The sequence below is a fragment of the Emys orbicularis genome, chromosome 3 (genome assembly GCF_028017835.1).
Source record: "Emys orbicularis isolate rEmyOrb1 chromosome 3, rEmyOrb1.hap1, whole genome shotgun sequence".
Classification (NCBI taxonomy): domain Eukaryota; kingdom Metazoa; phylum Chordata; order Testudines; family Emydidae; genus Emys; species Emys orbicularis.
In genome coordinates, this window is record NC_088685.1 from 124,099,721 (window position 1) to 124,115,815 (window position 16,095).

At 39.6% G+C, this 16,095-nt stretch overlaps 1 protein-coding gene across 1 annotated transcript in view; it reads left to right on the forward strand.

Annotated features, from left to right (window-relative positions):
- Positions 1–16,095, forward strand: part of MAP3K4 (mitogen-activated protein kinase kinase kinase 4) — a 207,067-nt gene that overhangs the window by 122,002 nt on the left and 68,970 nt on the right. Inside the window, exons 7-8 of the mRNA XM_065401448.1 lie at positions 1,266–1,508; positions 10,122–10,268. Of these exons, the coding sequence (XP_065257520.1) occupies positions 1,266–1,508; positions 10,122–10,268 (390 nt within the window). The remainder of the gene's footprint in view (positions 1–1,265; positions 1,509–10,121; positions 10,269–16,095) is intronic.

Consider the following 16,095-nt stretch of genomic DNA (forward strand, 5'->3'; position numbering starts at 1 on the left):
AGTTTTTAATTTTCATGACTGTACTTGATCATTTGATCTACTTTCTATTCTTAATCTATTTACCTTTCACTTTAATCCAATGTTGTATGCATCTGGCCCTGAAGAAAAAGGAGAGAACCACATGTGACAGATGCTAGTCACATCTCTTAATGCATCAGTGGACGGTGTTCAAATATCACAGTAATGGGTGCAATATAAGAACTGGATTAGACCATAATAAACCTTAAAGAGCTTAGGGACAAATTTTGTCCTTGTATAATGCACAACTCCCAGGAACATTAGTGAGCACTGCACGCATGTTAAAGGACAAATTTCTAAATTGCTATCACCCACTGAGCTTGCATGTGCAACTGTGCCTGAAACGCATATTACATTTGGGTACAGTTATAGCTTAGATAAAATCATTGAAAATATCTCTGAATGCAATCAGCTTTAAATGTTAAATATAAGTTTAACTTCCTTAATTCAAAAACATACTAGCTATACTTAGTATTTTGTATTACTTGTTTTAACCGCAATCCAGCTTTAAGAAACATAACAAAGTTTGACAAACCCTTGCAGGAGGACATTTTCAAGGGTTGGTGGGGGGTTTTTTTTCGGGGGGGGGGGGAGGAGGTTAGCTGTGTGATGACTCCTATTTGTTGCTTTGTGCACTTTCCCCACTGTGCTATTTCTAATAGAACAGTTGGAGGAAATACGGTAATGCTACCATACTCATATAACACACAGCTTGACATAGCCCAGAATCACCTTGCTTTTCCAGAATTACTCCATTAGTATAAGACACTTGAACATTTTTTGAAAAAGCTTAAATCTTGAAATTACCTTTAAGTATCCTAGGATGATCTGAATAGCTGTTCCAGTGTCGTGTTAGGTTTAACACTATTCCAGGCTCTCACGTGCAATCCAGTTTTCTTTCTGTACAGAGAATCTTCTACTTCATTGGATAGTTTAATCATTTTCTAATTTTAGAAATAAATTAAGATTGGATTGTTCATTCTCAAGTGTCCATGCCTGTTGTTAAATTATTTGTCCTCAATCTGGCAGTTTTATGAGGGAATAGGATTTTAGCTTTTAAAAAAAACACCTTAATTTGAAATCATAGCATTGCACACTTTCCAGTATATTAGATCACAGTAGATTAATAGCTTGGCTCTTAAAAGCAATTTCTTTTTTCATGCATGCAATTTTTAAAAATTGATCCTTTAAATTAGATTATTTAAAATCCTTGTTACAATACTTATTTTATTTATTTTTTGTTACAGTTTTCAGAATTCCCAGATCCCATGTTGTGTTCAGATTATGTGCAGTTGTCAAATTCCTCACTTTCCTCAGAGCAAAAATGCAGCACTGTATCAATGGAAGAGCTGAAATCTATGGATTTACCATCTTTTGAACCTGCATTCTTGGTCCTTTGCCGAGTACTTCTCAATGTTATCCATGAATGTCTCAAGTTAAGGTTGGAACAAAGGCCTGCTGGGGAACCATCTCTCTTGAGTATTAAGCAGGTTTGCTTCAAGAGTTTTTATTAAAAACTGCTTTCTATTCTTTAATTATAATGTTGTCCTTTTAATTGTTTTAAAGAGAATTTGTTACAGAAATGATAGTACATTATGCGTCCCTTAAATTGCCTTCAATTGCATATGGAAATGAAGTTTATGTAATAAACAACTGGTCACATATACCTCTTTGATTTATGCGGCCAGGAATCAAAATGTCTGATTAAAGGATTATGGGCCACTGAGGATAAATAAATAGCATTCTACTTCTGTTATAGGCTGTAGACGTCAACTGCAGTAAGGTTGAAATATGTCTAGCAGCAATTGTGTTGAATGTGGGCATAGCTAGTATGAGTGTAGTATGGTTTCCTTCACCATTGTAGACCAGGATTTTTTTGTCTGCTCCTCATTCCACAATCTGAACCAATGTATTCCTCTCTATTACTTACACTTAGTAGGCAGTGACCAGTTGCTTGTTTCCAAGTTGTTCTTTTTCTCCCCATCCAAAAGTATTCCCTCTACTTGCTGGCTTCCTCACTTTCCTTTTGGTCTTTCTTATGAATTCAAGACCTGTGCAAAACCTGGACGTTCAGTGCAGCATGACTAGAAAAATTAACCAAACTTATATGTGATGCCAGAGACTTGCTTCAGGTACTGGCCTGGGAGATGGCAGGCAGTGTTGTCATTCTGGCTGATAGGTAGGCTTGGCTGAACTCTATTTTTATTTTTTATCATTTCGACGGATAATATTGATATTTATTTTTAAGAATCGTGATTTTTATCGATTTAAATCTTCTCTGTTGCAGGGAATTATGTGGGTGTGGTCAGACAATTATTTAATGAGAGCAGATGTTGAGATACAAAAAGTTAAAGCTTTATAACCATCAAAACACAAATTGTCAACATCACATGTCAAAATATACAAAGTAAATTTCCTTAAATCAAACTAAGTTCTCAAGCAGCATTTTACTTTCTTTGGTGATCTGTAAGTTTTGATTTTTGATGGAAATATTTTTTTTTTTTAAATGATTTGTGTGTGTTTGGTGAAATTGATGTTTACTGACATTTACCAGTAAAAATCTAATTCTTTGGCCTACTCATAGGTGACTTCCTATCTAAGCCCTCTCCTTTCAGGGAGATAGCCTGCACTAGACCTTTGAAAGACACTGCTGATCCTAAGACAGCGTTTCCTTCAGACAAACCTCAAAACTCTTGGCCTCCTCATCTAAGTCCTTTTAGGTACCACCATTTCATAAGTTCTCAGGTAGATTTAGATCCTGGTTCTAGATACCCAAGAGTAATTTCCAAGCTGTAATCGAGTTACAGACTTCTTAACTGACTGACACAGGATTCTTAAGACCACTTCTGAGCCCGTTCCTCTCATCTTTCTTGGATCTGGATGTCCTTGTGTTGGAGGGCATGGGAGAAAAATCACTTCAGTCTGATGGGTCCTCTCCATAATTTTAAAAAGATGGTTGTACATTAGCTTCTCTTTTTCAAACTCCTTGGGGGGGGGAGAGGAAGAGCTTTCTCTTCGCTTTCCTTCCCTTTAGTCTGTAAGCCAGCATTCTTCACTGTTGGGTAGAGGTGACTACTTCTTGCTGTCGAAGTTGTACATCTGGCAGAGACAAGATCAACAGTGAATATTCTTGCTAATTGGCTCATCAGAGAGAATGGATTCACCCCCAACAAATGCTAGATTTGTCCCAATCAGTATTTTTAAGAACCTACAGTTCAGGGGTACTCCTTAAATAGATCTCTCTGCTAACTGAATGAACTATGTAGGTTCAAGCCAGGGACTTTCATCTTACATTTTTTTTTCTCCATCAGATGGGCAGGGAGCTTGAAATATGCATCATCCCAAGGGTCTTTCAAAAGTGCTTGGCTTTTTTTTGTTTATTTTAAAGTGGGAGGTATTTGGCACACTCATCACCACAGCATAGTTCTGAGATCTTGGCCCTCCAACCTCCTACTCCTACCTGCATAACCTCAAGTTTTCCGTTTGATTGCCCCCTTCTTTGAGCCCAGGCTTGTATTGCAATTCAGAAAAAAATACTTTTCCTTAGCAGGCTGGAGACTGAAAAGCAGATCCTAGTGGATAGAATCATAGAAATTCAGGGCTGGAAGTGACCTCAAGAAGTCATCTAGTCCATTCCCCTTGCACTGAAGCAACACCAAGTATAACTAAGCCATCCCTGACTGGTATTTGTCCAGTCTGTACTTAAAAACCTCCAATGCTGGGGATTCCACAACCTCCCTTGGTAATGCTTCTAATATTTCACTATCCTTAACTATCCTTATAGTTAGAAATTTGTTCCAAATATGTAGCTTAAATCTCCCTTGCTGCAGATTAAACCCATTATTTCTTGTCCTACTTTTAGTGGATATGGAGAACAATTGATCACCCTCCTTCTTATAACAATCCTTAAACATATTTCAAGATGGTTATCCTGTCCCCTCTTGGTCTGCTTGTCTCAAGACTGAACATGAGCAGTTTATTTAACCTTTCTTCCTAGGTTATGTTTTCTAAACCTTTTTTAATTTTTTTGGTCTCCTGAACTCTCTCCAGTTTGTCCACATCTTTCTCAAAATGTGCTACCCCAAACTGGAGACAGTACTCCAACTGAGACCTCACCAGTGCCAGGTAGAGTGGAATAATTAACTCTTGTGTCTTACTTACGACACTCCTGCTAATACACCCCAGAATGTTAGCCTTTTTCACAACTGCATCACATTTTTGGCTCGTGTTCAATTTGTGATCCACTGTGACCCCCAGATCCTTTTCTGCAGTACTCCTATATAGTCACTTATTCCCCATTTTGTAGTTGTGCATTTGACTTTTTTCTTCCTAAGTGTAGTTATTCACTCCTGTCTTTATTGAATTTAATCTTTTTGATTTCAAGCCAATTCTCCAGTTTATCAAGGTCATTTTGAATTCTAATCCTGTCCTCTAAACTGTTTGCAACCCCTCCCAGCTTGCTGTAATCCTCACGTTTTATAAGCATACTCTCCACTTTATTGTCCAAGTCATTAATTACAATATTGAATAGTACCAGACTCAGGACAAACATCTGTGGGACCGCACTAGATGCATCCTCCCAGCTTGACAGTGAACCATTGATAACTACTTTCTGCGTATGGTCTTTCAACCAGTTGTGCCCCTACCTTTCAGAAATTTTATCTAGACCACGTTTCCCTAGTTTTCTTGTGAAAATGTCATGTGGGATTGTGACTAAAATCAGGATACGTCATGTCTATTGCTATTCTGCCATCTACTGGGCCAGTCATCCTGTCAAAGAAGGAAATCAGGTTGGTTTGGTGTGATTTGTTCTTGACAAATCCATGTGGCTATTCTGTATAACCCTTTTATCCTCTATGTAAATACAAACTGATTTGTTTGGTAATTTGTTCCAGTATTGCTCCAGGTGTCAAAGCTAGGCTGACATGTCTAATTTCCTGGATCTTCCTTTTTTGCCATTTTAAAAAATAGATACTATATTTACTCTTCTCCAGTCCTCTGGGATCTCACCTATCCTCCTTGAGTTCTCAAAGATAAATGCTAAAGTTTCCAAGATTGCTTCAGCTAGTTCCTTAAGTACCCTAGGATGGATATTTTGTCAGTACCTTCTGACTTAAATACATGTCACTTATCTAAATGTTCTTTAACTTGTTCTTTCCCTATTCTGGCTTGCATTCCTCCCCTCTTGCTGTTAATTGTGTTTAGCATCTGGTCATAATTAACCTTTAATGCCTATTTTGCTTCAGTTTTCACAATAAACACCTCAGCCTTGTTGGTGTCATCCATTTGTTCTGCTTAGTCACTTAGTAGTGGACCTACACTTTCCTTTGCTTTTTTCTTGTTCTTAATGTATTTATAGAACCTCCTTCTTATTGCCTATTATGTCTCTTGCTAAGTTTATGGGTTATCAGCAGTGGTGCTGGAACAATTTTTATAGTGGAGATGCTGAGAGCCATTGAACCAAACTGTAAGCCCTGTATATGATGGAAACCACTTCAAGCTGGGGGGTGCTGCCACACCCCCAGCAGCCCTGGTTATCAGTTGAGTCATTAGAACCATAATACCCAATAGATATTCATTCCCTTCCGAATTCCGTACCAGGGTTATAGGCAACTTTTTCCCCTCTCCAAAGCGTTCAGACAAAACCAGCTTATGCAAGATGCCTTGATCACCTTGATGTTTGATTTCCTCCAAGATGGGTTGGATTTTGAGCCTTTCCCCTATACTTTCATCTTATAAATGACTTTTCTTGTCATGACTACTTTGGCCATGCAAGTTGGAGAGAGCTGCCCTCTCCAGTTAAGAGCAATTTAATATTCCTTAAGTATAAGGCAGTTCTTGGAACAGTCTTTTTTGGATTTATTCCAAGTTCAGGGTCTTCCTTTCATAGCAATCAGGAAATTGCCCTGCTGGTTTTGGTTATCTCCTAAAGTCTCCAAAGGGGGAGAGTTTTGCCATGGGTTGGATGTAGATTGTTTCCTTATTTTGTGGCCTGGAAGGGTGGTGGGGTTTTTTTTGTTTTTGTTTTTAATTCCATATCCATCATAGCTAGAGATGAATAAAGCTCTGTTTTTTGTTCTCTCTCTCCTCCCCCCCCCCCCCTTTATTTAAAGCTCCAGGTCTTCTCTCCTGGCAGCATTCATAACCCACTGTCTTAGGGCCATGACAACTAGAGTTGGGTGAAATCTTTTGGATGAAACTTTCTGTTGCTGAAAAATGCATATTTGGGTCGACTGAAACATTTCACAAATTCTTGGCGAATTTGCTGAATTGTTTTGTCCAAAGGGGGAAAAGGAAAAAAACCCGAAAAAGTCTAGTCCCTTTGTTCCAAAAATGGCAATTTTTCTATTTGAAATGATTTTGTTTAGAATTTTGTATCATTTCTGTTTTTAAAAAGTTTAACACCACCAACCCTTCTTCCCCACAAAGAAACAAAATGAAATTAATTTTTTTTCAAATTTTTCATTTCACCAAAAATAATATTAATACATTTTTTTTAATTGTTTTGGGTTGACCCAAACCAATTTTTTCTCAGTTTTTTTGGGGGGGGGGGGGGGGGTTGGCCACTGAACCAGAAAATCAGCTATTTGCACAACTCTAATGTTTACTTCTCTGGCTGAAAAGGAAAGGTCTTCAAAGGAAGATTTGTGTAAGGTTGCCACCTGTTGGTCCTACATACCTTTTCAGGCACTACAGGTTGGACAATCAAACTCTGCACCCTTATTAGTTGAGTGCTGAGTTCTGTCATTTTGTAAGAGCTTTTCCCCTCCTTCACTGGGGAGCCAGGAGACACTGCAATTTATAGTTTTTTGTTTCAGATTATAGACTGATTAGGAGCAGAGAGAGAGAGGGTAAACCTGTAAACTGGGTTTCTAGGATGAAACATTTTACAATCTGGAGCCATCCCAGGTTGTTTTAAATTGATCCTTATGATTAACTAGTAGTTAGACACTTAATTAAAAAAATTGTCTATTCTCCAGTTAGTATTTTTCACAAGTGTGTTTAAAGACTAAGGAAAAATCTAATTAAAGAAAGTCTAGCTGGGTGGTGAGATGAACCTTGGAAGCTGGCGATTAGTCACTTTGCCTAGCGAGTCTGAACAGCATAAGGAAATTGGTTGGTCCAGTTTGTCAAAAGCTTGGTTGCAGAAGCCTAATTTACAGGTGAAGAAAAATCTCTGACAAATAACCATATTATAAAACTGCTATAGACTATAGTAATTTGGAGATTATATTCTATGTCCAGCATGGTTTTCAGAAAAGAATCCTTGAATTGCTGTACTTATTCCTCAGAGCAACAGCATTGGCAGCTGCACTTTTGGTCAGTGTAGATTGGACCATAGTGGATACCCCTTAGTATGTACAGCTTAGGTCATGTTTTTGGAGGTGCTCATTGCTTGTTTTAAATTCCTATCAAACTGCCACTTACAACTTTTTTAGCCCAGTTACAGTTTTTTCTATAAAACTTATACGTGTATTTCATTGTTCTGTTATGGAGTACAAATAGTTATTTTTGCATTGGGTAATATTAGATGCCTGGTTAAGGTTTTGGAATTAATAATCTGCTTTATTTTTTTAATGAAATGTTGTTGGCATATTGGTCTGTAATACAGAATAGGAATTTTGATTTTTAGTTTACCTGTATTCAAAAAGTGACTCTTGCATGTATGAGCAATCTCTCTCTTCCTAACTATTTGATGCACATTATGGAATAGGTACAGTGTTTCAGTGAACAATGCATACAGTTGCTATGTAGTTAACTTCTTTGAGGCAGCTATAATATGGATACTTCATTGGATTTATGTATAAAAGCTGCATTATTGCAAAACTCCACCAAATGGAAGTATTAGTTTGTTCTAGGACTGTCACACAAAAATCTTGGATAAAGTTTATAAACATTTCAATTCACTACTTATTTTTGATATAATTCTTTAAAAATCTATTTTTTAAAAAGGAATTAAATGTTAAACACATAAAATATTGTATGTGCCACTATGGGAACAGCTATTAACAATTTTTAGAAAGGCCATTATAAAGTGGTAACTTCGGTAACTGAGATATTTCTAATTGTGAACCCTACTGTTAGGGTCGTAATTTTAACAAATGACCCATAGGCCCTGTAGTAAACTATGCAGTTAGTTTTCTTTTACCTCAATATTTAGGTACAGTCACAAATTTTGCACTAATATTAGCAATTTTAAGGCAGTCCTTAGTTTTCTTCAAGAGCATAAATCAGCTGAGAACTTCTGTAATAACCCCTTAAATCTGTGTAAATGGGTCAGCAGCAATGGTGAATGTTAACCAATTTGCAAATAAAAGGCTTTCAGCTGGTCACTGAGCATCCACTGCCACCACTACATTTAAGAGCTGAATAATGTGTTATATGTCTTGTAAGGGAGGGCTGATCTACTTCTCCTTGGACATAACAAGTCAATAGATTGGCAGGGTGCATATTGTATGAGTGAATGGAGAGTAAAGAAAATGGGTTTGTTCTTTAAAATATGTGACATGCTAGGGGTTTAGCTATTCTTTTTGCCTGATTTCCAAATTTGCTTCAATAATCTTAGTTGTGCAAAATAAAATGAGCTGCATTTGGTGCACCTGTAGAATCAGAGCAACCTTTCTTCCTTTATCCACAACAGTGTGTGTATATGTGTGTGTGTGTGTGTATATGTATATATTTTTTTAATATACCAAGTCTGTAATACATGACTGTTGTAGTTCACACAGGGACATGTCTAAGCTACAACGGCACAGCTACGACGCTGCAGCTGTAGCACTATAGTGTAAACACTTCCTATGTCTATGGAAGGAGTTTTTCCATCAATGCAGTTAATCCATCTCTTCAAGAGGCGGTTGCTAGGTTGATGGAAGAATTCTTCCTTTGACCTAGCTGCGTCTACTCTCGAGGTAGGCAGTACATGGCACTCAGGGCACAACATTTTTCAGAGTCCTGAGTGATGTAGTTAGGTTGATCTAATTTTTAAAGGTGTAGACAAGGCCTAAGAATAAGTGATTATTTGTTTCAGTTCTTTGAGACAGTGACTGTCTTTTTGTTCTGTTTGTTCAGCACCTAGCAGAATGGGGTTGTGGTCCATGGCTGGACTGCATAGCCACTGCACCTTAATAATAATAATACAGGGTGCTACTTTTTGTATTTCTTGACCTCTTTCTGTTAAGCCTTCTCATACACTGGGTTCAGTGTAGTGATTTTTTTTTCCCCAGAAAAAATTAGTCGTAACATTTTCCATAGAGTTTAAAAAAGAAAAAAATCCCACTCCCATACCTAAATCTAATGAAATTGGTGCTCAAGGAAAGTGATGCATAGTCAGACCTATGGATGGACGTTAGGTTTGGAATAATACAGATTTGGGAATGGAAAATTCCTTTTATTTCATCCAGACTGTCTCGTTACCAGTGCATGGTTGATTCCTACAGTGTGCTTCTAGTGTCTTGTTGTTTTAAAAACCTATGCTTCCTAGAGCAGGTATGGAATGGCCAGCCTCATTGATGTGCCCATGTCTTGACCTGAAGTGATCACTTCTGTGAATAAGTAGATTATTCATTCAGTCCTTGGCTTCTTTTGCCCAAATTGTCAACAAGGGAGGGTGCCAGTCATTGTCAGTTGTAGTGATGTGTTTCGCGTTGTGGATATCTGCCCAGTAGGAACAGGATCAAGACCAGTATAGTAAATTATTTCACATAGGCTTCCAAACAGTTGACAACTGTCAAATGACCTATTATTACTGACTTCCTATGGATTTAAACCATTGCTCTAAAGGTGTGAAGCTCCTTGTCCAATTATAAAATTTTAAACTATCCAGTCAGTTGCATACAATGGTTTTCCAAATAGCAAAAATAAAATTTGAAGCATTTGCTGCCATCCCTACTTGCAGTAACTTGCTGAGTGGCATTACAGTCTCAGGAGAACTTATGCAAAACTTCCCAGGAGATATAGGAACAATCCAACTAGTCTGTGAAAGCCAGAGAAACACAATAGTGACACAAATGTATTATTTAAACAAGCTAAACTTTAATTCTCAAATCTCAGAGGAAATTTGAGAATAGCAGATTGATTACAGTTTGTGGTCTCTTCTATTGCAGCTAGCAAGAGAGTGTAAAGAGGTCCTGAAGGGTGGCCTGCTAATGAAGCAATATTATCAGTTTATGTTACGTGAGGTGTTAGATGACTTACAGAAGATTGACTACAACATAGATTCTTTTGAAGAGGACTTGCATAAAATGTTAATGGTGAGTAGCAAAAGGGGGAATATTTTTGGTTATATAAATCTGTTATACATTTGCCTGATTCTAGGTCTTGGGATCATTTCGGATTGTCCTTCCTTGGCTAGTAACTGTCTAGCCTGCTTATATTACCTTTTTTAAAAATGGCAATAATGGTCATTGTTCTAATAAATGTTATCAAAGGATGTAAATAAAGTATGTTAGAGACAATGTTGATATTTTTGATGACTGGACTGTGGGAATTGCTATTATCTTAGCTGCTAAGAGAGTCAATAATATACTTTTTTGGCAAATTGCCTCTGTTTATAAAATAGCTCATCATAGAATCAGAAATGTGATAATAAATAAAATTAAATTAAATGTAAGTAATATTAAGATTTAAATTAAACCAAGGAAAACAGTTGTCTGGCTAACATCTTTTTGCTTTAATTTTCACCTTGATATTGTAGCCAGCCTAGAAGCATGTCTTATTTTTAGTATATTTATTACTGCAATAATTAAACACAGAAGGCTGATTTAAGGATATACTGCTGGTCTCCAGTGAGTGTAACTGAAGTTGCTTTGTTTTTGTGGGTTTAAATTAAAACCTCATTTCTTTAATGTGGCTTGATATCTTTTCATTGTGTGTGGCTTTTTTTTTTTTTTTTTTTTTTTTAAAGTAGCTTAAAGAATAAGGGAGGTTCAGGAAGACTCTGATTTTGGTGTCTCATTATAAGGAGAGCTGACAGCACTGCATATAGAATCATAGAAGATTAGGGTTGGAAGGGACCTCAGGAGGTCATCCAGTCCAACCCCCTGCTCAAAGCAGGACCAATCCCCAAACAATAGTTAAGGTTAGCTGACACTTCCCATTATTAGACCCTGTTTTCAGTCTTATAACTTTGCCAAACTTCAGCCAATGGAGCTGAAATTTCCCATCTGCCTTAGGCAGAATTTTTTGGAAACTTTCAGCAAAAGTGGTTCAGCCGTTTCTGAGAACTAAATTAGAGAAAAAAATTTTTTTTTTGCCCATGTTTTAAAAAAAAAAAAAAAAAAAAAAAAAAAAAAAAAAGCAGCTTTTAACCATTTCATTTAGAAGTTCTTTGAAGCAAGGGCTTGAAATTTAGCACCAGGCTTGCCTTTGTGTCAGGAATGGGCCTTCTGCTGTTCTTGTGAAAAACCTCCCCAGTTGGGCCAACTAATAAGCCTTTGAAAAAAATCACAGTTCACCAGAGAATTGTTAGTCTGGCAGCTAAATTCTTCAAAGATTCTGTGTGTACTGGACATGCCCCAGGCTCCACAGGACATGAGCAGGGGTTTTGTTGAATATGCTGCTCCTGGCTGCTGTGGTGCTGGGCACTAGAGCTGAGACTCTCACATATGTTCTCAGTGCTCCCCTTACTGGTTCTTGGGTAGAGTGGAGGAGAGAGGATGAGAGTCAGACCTGGAGAAGGGCAGTGAAGGGATTAGGTTGGGATTTCGAGTTGGGAGCATCTGGGCAAGGTGATTGGGATTGGGAGCTGGTGGAGGGAAATGGGGGTAGGGAAGATGAGAGAATTGGGAGGAGGTAGACCAAGATTAGTTGAATTTGGGGGGAGCAGAAAGGGAGATTGAGACTGGCTAATCAAGGAGACTGGAACTGGGAGCCAGTGGCAGGGAAGTGGGGAGACTGAGATTGGACAAGGAGCCAGCGTGCAGGATGCGGAGATCTGTGGATATAAGATGGATATCTGCTGATTTACAGGACTCTAGATATAAAATTTGGATCTGTATCCACCTGCGATTTGCAGGGCTCTACTTATGTTCCTTGGTTCCACTTCTGATACAATATGCCCTTTCCATATGAGGTAAGTACCGTATATACTCTTTCATAAGCTGAATTTTTTTTTAGTAAAAAAGGGAAGTACCAGAGACGGGGGTCGGCTTATGAACGGGTATAGAGAGGGAGAGGTGGGACACAGCTCCTCCCCCCAGCAGAGGGAGCAAGGAGAGGCAGCACAGCCAGCAGAGCCAGAAGGGAAGAGGCGGGGCCAGAGTCTCTCCGCTTCTGGCCATGCTGCTCTCCCCTCAGCCTCTGAAGCAGCTGCAGCCCCGGGGCTGGCAGGATGCAGCCGTGCCGCTCGGCCCCGCCCCCCAGAGCAGGCTGTGGCCGTGCCGCCCAGCCCGCCGGAGCACGCTGCAGCCATGCCGCCCGGCTGGCCGCGCCGCCCGGCCCGCTGGTGCACGCTGCAGCCATGCTGCCCGGCCCAGCCTGCTGGAACATGCTGTGGCCCCGCCGCCCGGTCTGGCCCGCCGGAGCAGGCTACAGCCACGCTGCCCAGCCTGCCAGAGCAGCTCCAGCCAGGCCAGACAGATCCTCCCCTGGCCCTCCCCAGATAAGGTGGGAAGGGATGGGATGAGGAGAGTGTGGGGGTCCCGGCTAAGGTTGGGGTCATGTGGGGGTGGTCACAGGGGTTACTCCCCTGACCTCCAGCTTCTCCCCCCCAAAAAAATTTCCCCACCAGTTGCTGTCCCGGCCTGTCAGGGTAAGCAGCTGGCGCGCCAGGACACTTTGTTTACTTAGGTTTACCTCCGTGCCTGCGGACGCGAGGTAAACAAACTATCTCGGCCCGCCAGCAGCTTATCCTGATGGCCCGGGAGCCAAAGTTTGCTGACCCCTGAATTATAGGGTCGGCTTATGAACGGGTCATAAAAATTTTCCGTTTTTACTTATCCATCTTGGGGGGCAGGGGGTTGGCTTATAAACGAACCGGCTTATGATCGAGTATATACGGTAAGTGTGGTCATCTCCTCTTAAAGAATCTTCTAGGAATGCTTGCTCATCTCCTCAGGAGTGCCTTCAGAGTGATTAGGAAGAAGCTCATAGTGAGGAGGAAGATCTTGTGGAGGAATATGAGGACCAGTTTATTCCACTGGCTATATCATCTTTATCACTTGGTGAAGCTGTGACTCCATCTAATACATCCACAATAGAGAATTTCAGGATTTTCTTAAAAGAATGGTGGACAACTTAGAAATTACTCTAGTAGTCATCTAGAAGGGATCTCATAAATTATTTGACATGTTGCCCCCTTATCCCAAGGTCATTTAGTCTAGCCTATAAATGAGGGCATTCTTGAGCCTGCCAAAGACCAGAGGCAAATAACAGTATCTATCTCAGCTATGCCAAAAAAGGCAGATTACAGGTATCAAGTTCCCCTGAAGGAGTTTAAGTATTTTTTTTTTACCCACCTGGTCCCTGAGTATTTAGTTTTGACAACAAGGCTAAGCCCAAGAAAATGAATCTTCTAGGGAGAAAAGCTGACTTCTCTGCTAGCTTGCTGATTTATATAACCAACTATCTAGCCATGTTAGTTCAGTATGTTTTTTCTGCAATGGGACAAGGTTTTAGAGGTAACTGAAAAACTTTCTCAGGAGACCAGAGACTAATTAAAGGTGTTAGCTACCGAAGGCTAGTTGGTGATGAAGACAGCTTTGCAGACTTCATTAGATGTCTCTGACACTGTGGCAAGGTCATTATACAAAGAACATTATGGTTGCATCTGTCAGCCATTCCAAAAGAGGTTCAGGCCACAATCCAGACCTTCCTTTTGAAGGGTCCTCGCCCCTTTAATTGGGGAACTGACAAAGCACTTCACTCTCTGAAGGACCCCCAGGACTTCTGTAGGTGTTCATGCTCCATTGCAGAAGTAATAGTAAATTACTATTCCTAATCCTTCTCCTCCATCTTCTTCATATCTGTACTCCAAAAGGTTCCTGACTCTTCTAGAAAAAGGCCTCTCTTTTAAACTTTTGTGACAATGCACTCTTCATCTGGCTAGCGGTTTCAGATTTGAGGCTGCAGTCAAGATTCCTGGACCAGGTGTAGAGAATCTTTATTTTTTCTCCCGTTGGCAATCACCTTTCCCTTTTGTGGATGCATAGGCTGTAATTACTGCTGATCAGAGGGCTAAGAAATTATCTAGAAAGATTACTAGCTAATAAATTATCCTGAGGGTTCACTTACTAGTTCTCTTAATTTCCAAAAGTTTGCCTTTTTGAAATTGAAAATGTTTTTGATTCTCCTTCCATTTTTAATTTTAACTAAGTCAACTTTTGATTGCTCTATCCAGTGTTATTTTCTATGACTAGCTTGTCTGTAATGTCCTCGCTGCTTACCAAAACCAATGTAAAATATCACCTCTTGTTGGTTCTAGTCCTGCTAACTGTTCGACCCTATTTTTGTAACTTCTATAATATCCGGTTTCCTATACTGAACCGGTAGCTCTAGTTCCTCCATTTTGTTGCCCAAGCTTGTCACATTAGTGTTCCAGCATATCAGTTGTTTCTCTCTGACCTCACCCAATTTCTAGATGTATTAGCTTTAGTCCTTTTGCATTTTTAAAAAGCGCGAGTCATGTATTTCCACTGATTAAAGAGCCATTACATTGCCTACCTGAGATTTGAATGTTGTGCTCCTGTTTCTAATGAATTGTCCCTATGAATCTGTCATTATGTTCACTTTTTTGGTAGTTATCACCTTGGCTTGCTGGGTGAGTAAAATTCAAGCTTTGATAATAAGCCTTCCATACACAATTTTCCAGAAAGACATGTTTACTTTCAGGCTGCATATTTTTTTTTTTTTTAACCAGAAGTGGTTTCAGATGTTCATATGAATCAAAGTACACACTAAATGGTATTTTTTTCTAAGTCTCATGGCTCACCTTCAGACTCTGAACTCCACACACTAGATCTTCTTAGGGCTGTATCCTTTCAAAGATCATCCAGACTCTTTGGCTTTTGCTAATAAATCAAAGGACAAGCTGTTTCCTTTCAGAGACTCTCTAAATGGGTTACAGACTGCGTTAAGATTTCCTGCTCATTAAACTACTTCTTCCCTCTCAAGTTAGGGCACAGTCTCTACTAGGGCTCAGTCAACATTTGTAGCTTGCTTAAGGAGAGTCCCTGTTTCTGAGATTTGTAGTGCGGCTACTTGGAGTTCAGTTCATATGTTTACCAGTCACTACTCCATTGTGGCAACTTCTAGAATAGATGCCCAGTTTGGAAGAGCTGTCCTACAGTCATAATTAAGGTTAGATATTGTCACGGGTATTTTTAGTAAAAGCCATGGACAGGTAGCGGCCAATAAACAAAAATTCACGGAAGCCTGTAACCTGTCTCAAAGTAGCAGCCATGTTAGTCTGTATCCGCAAAAAGAACAGGAGTACTTGTAGCACCTTAGAGACTAACAAATTTATTTCAGCGTAAGCTGAATATGTATGTATATGTATGTATAAATATCTTCTGTCTGTGTGTTCCACTCTATGCATCTGAAGAAGTGAGCTGTAGCCCACGAAAGCTTATGCTGAAATAAATTTCTTAGTCTCTAAGGTGCCACAAGTACTCCAGTTCTTTTTGTAACCTGTCTGTGACTTTTACTAAAAATACCTGGGGAGTGGGGAGGGAAGTGGACTAACAGTCCGAGCCCTGCTGCCAGGGGCTGACAGCTTCTCCAGCCCGGCCGCTGCAGTGGGCAGAAGTCACGGAGGTCTGTTAAAGTCATGGAATCCGTGACCTCAGTGACAAAATCATATCCTTAGCCATAATTTAGATGGGAATCCTATCATCTATCTCCTTGGAATGGACTTCTAGTCACTCGCCTGCAAAGGGATTTGTGAACAAAGTGCAGACACTTACCTTAAGTAACTGAAATTCTTCAAGATGCTTTTGTCCACATAGATCCCAAAACCCACGTTATGGAGTTTCTGGATTTCTGTATTAGTAAAGGAACTGAGTAGTAGTTGTGGCTGTTCTGCCCTTTATACCCTCACTGGAGGGAGCATGAGAATACGCACAATGCATGCGCAATCTGAGT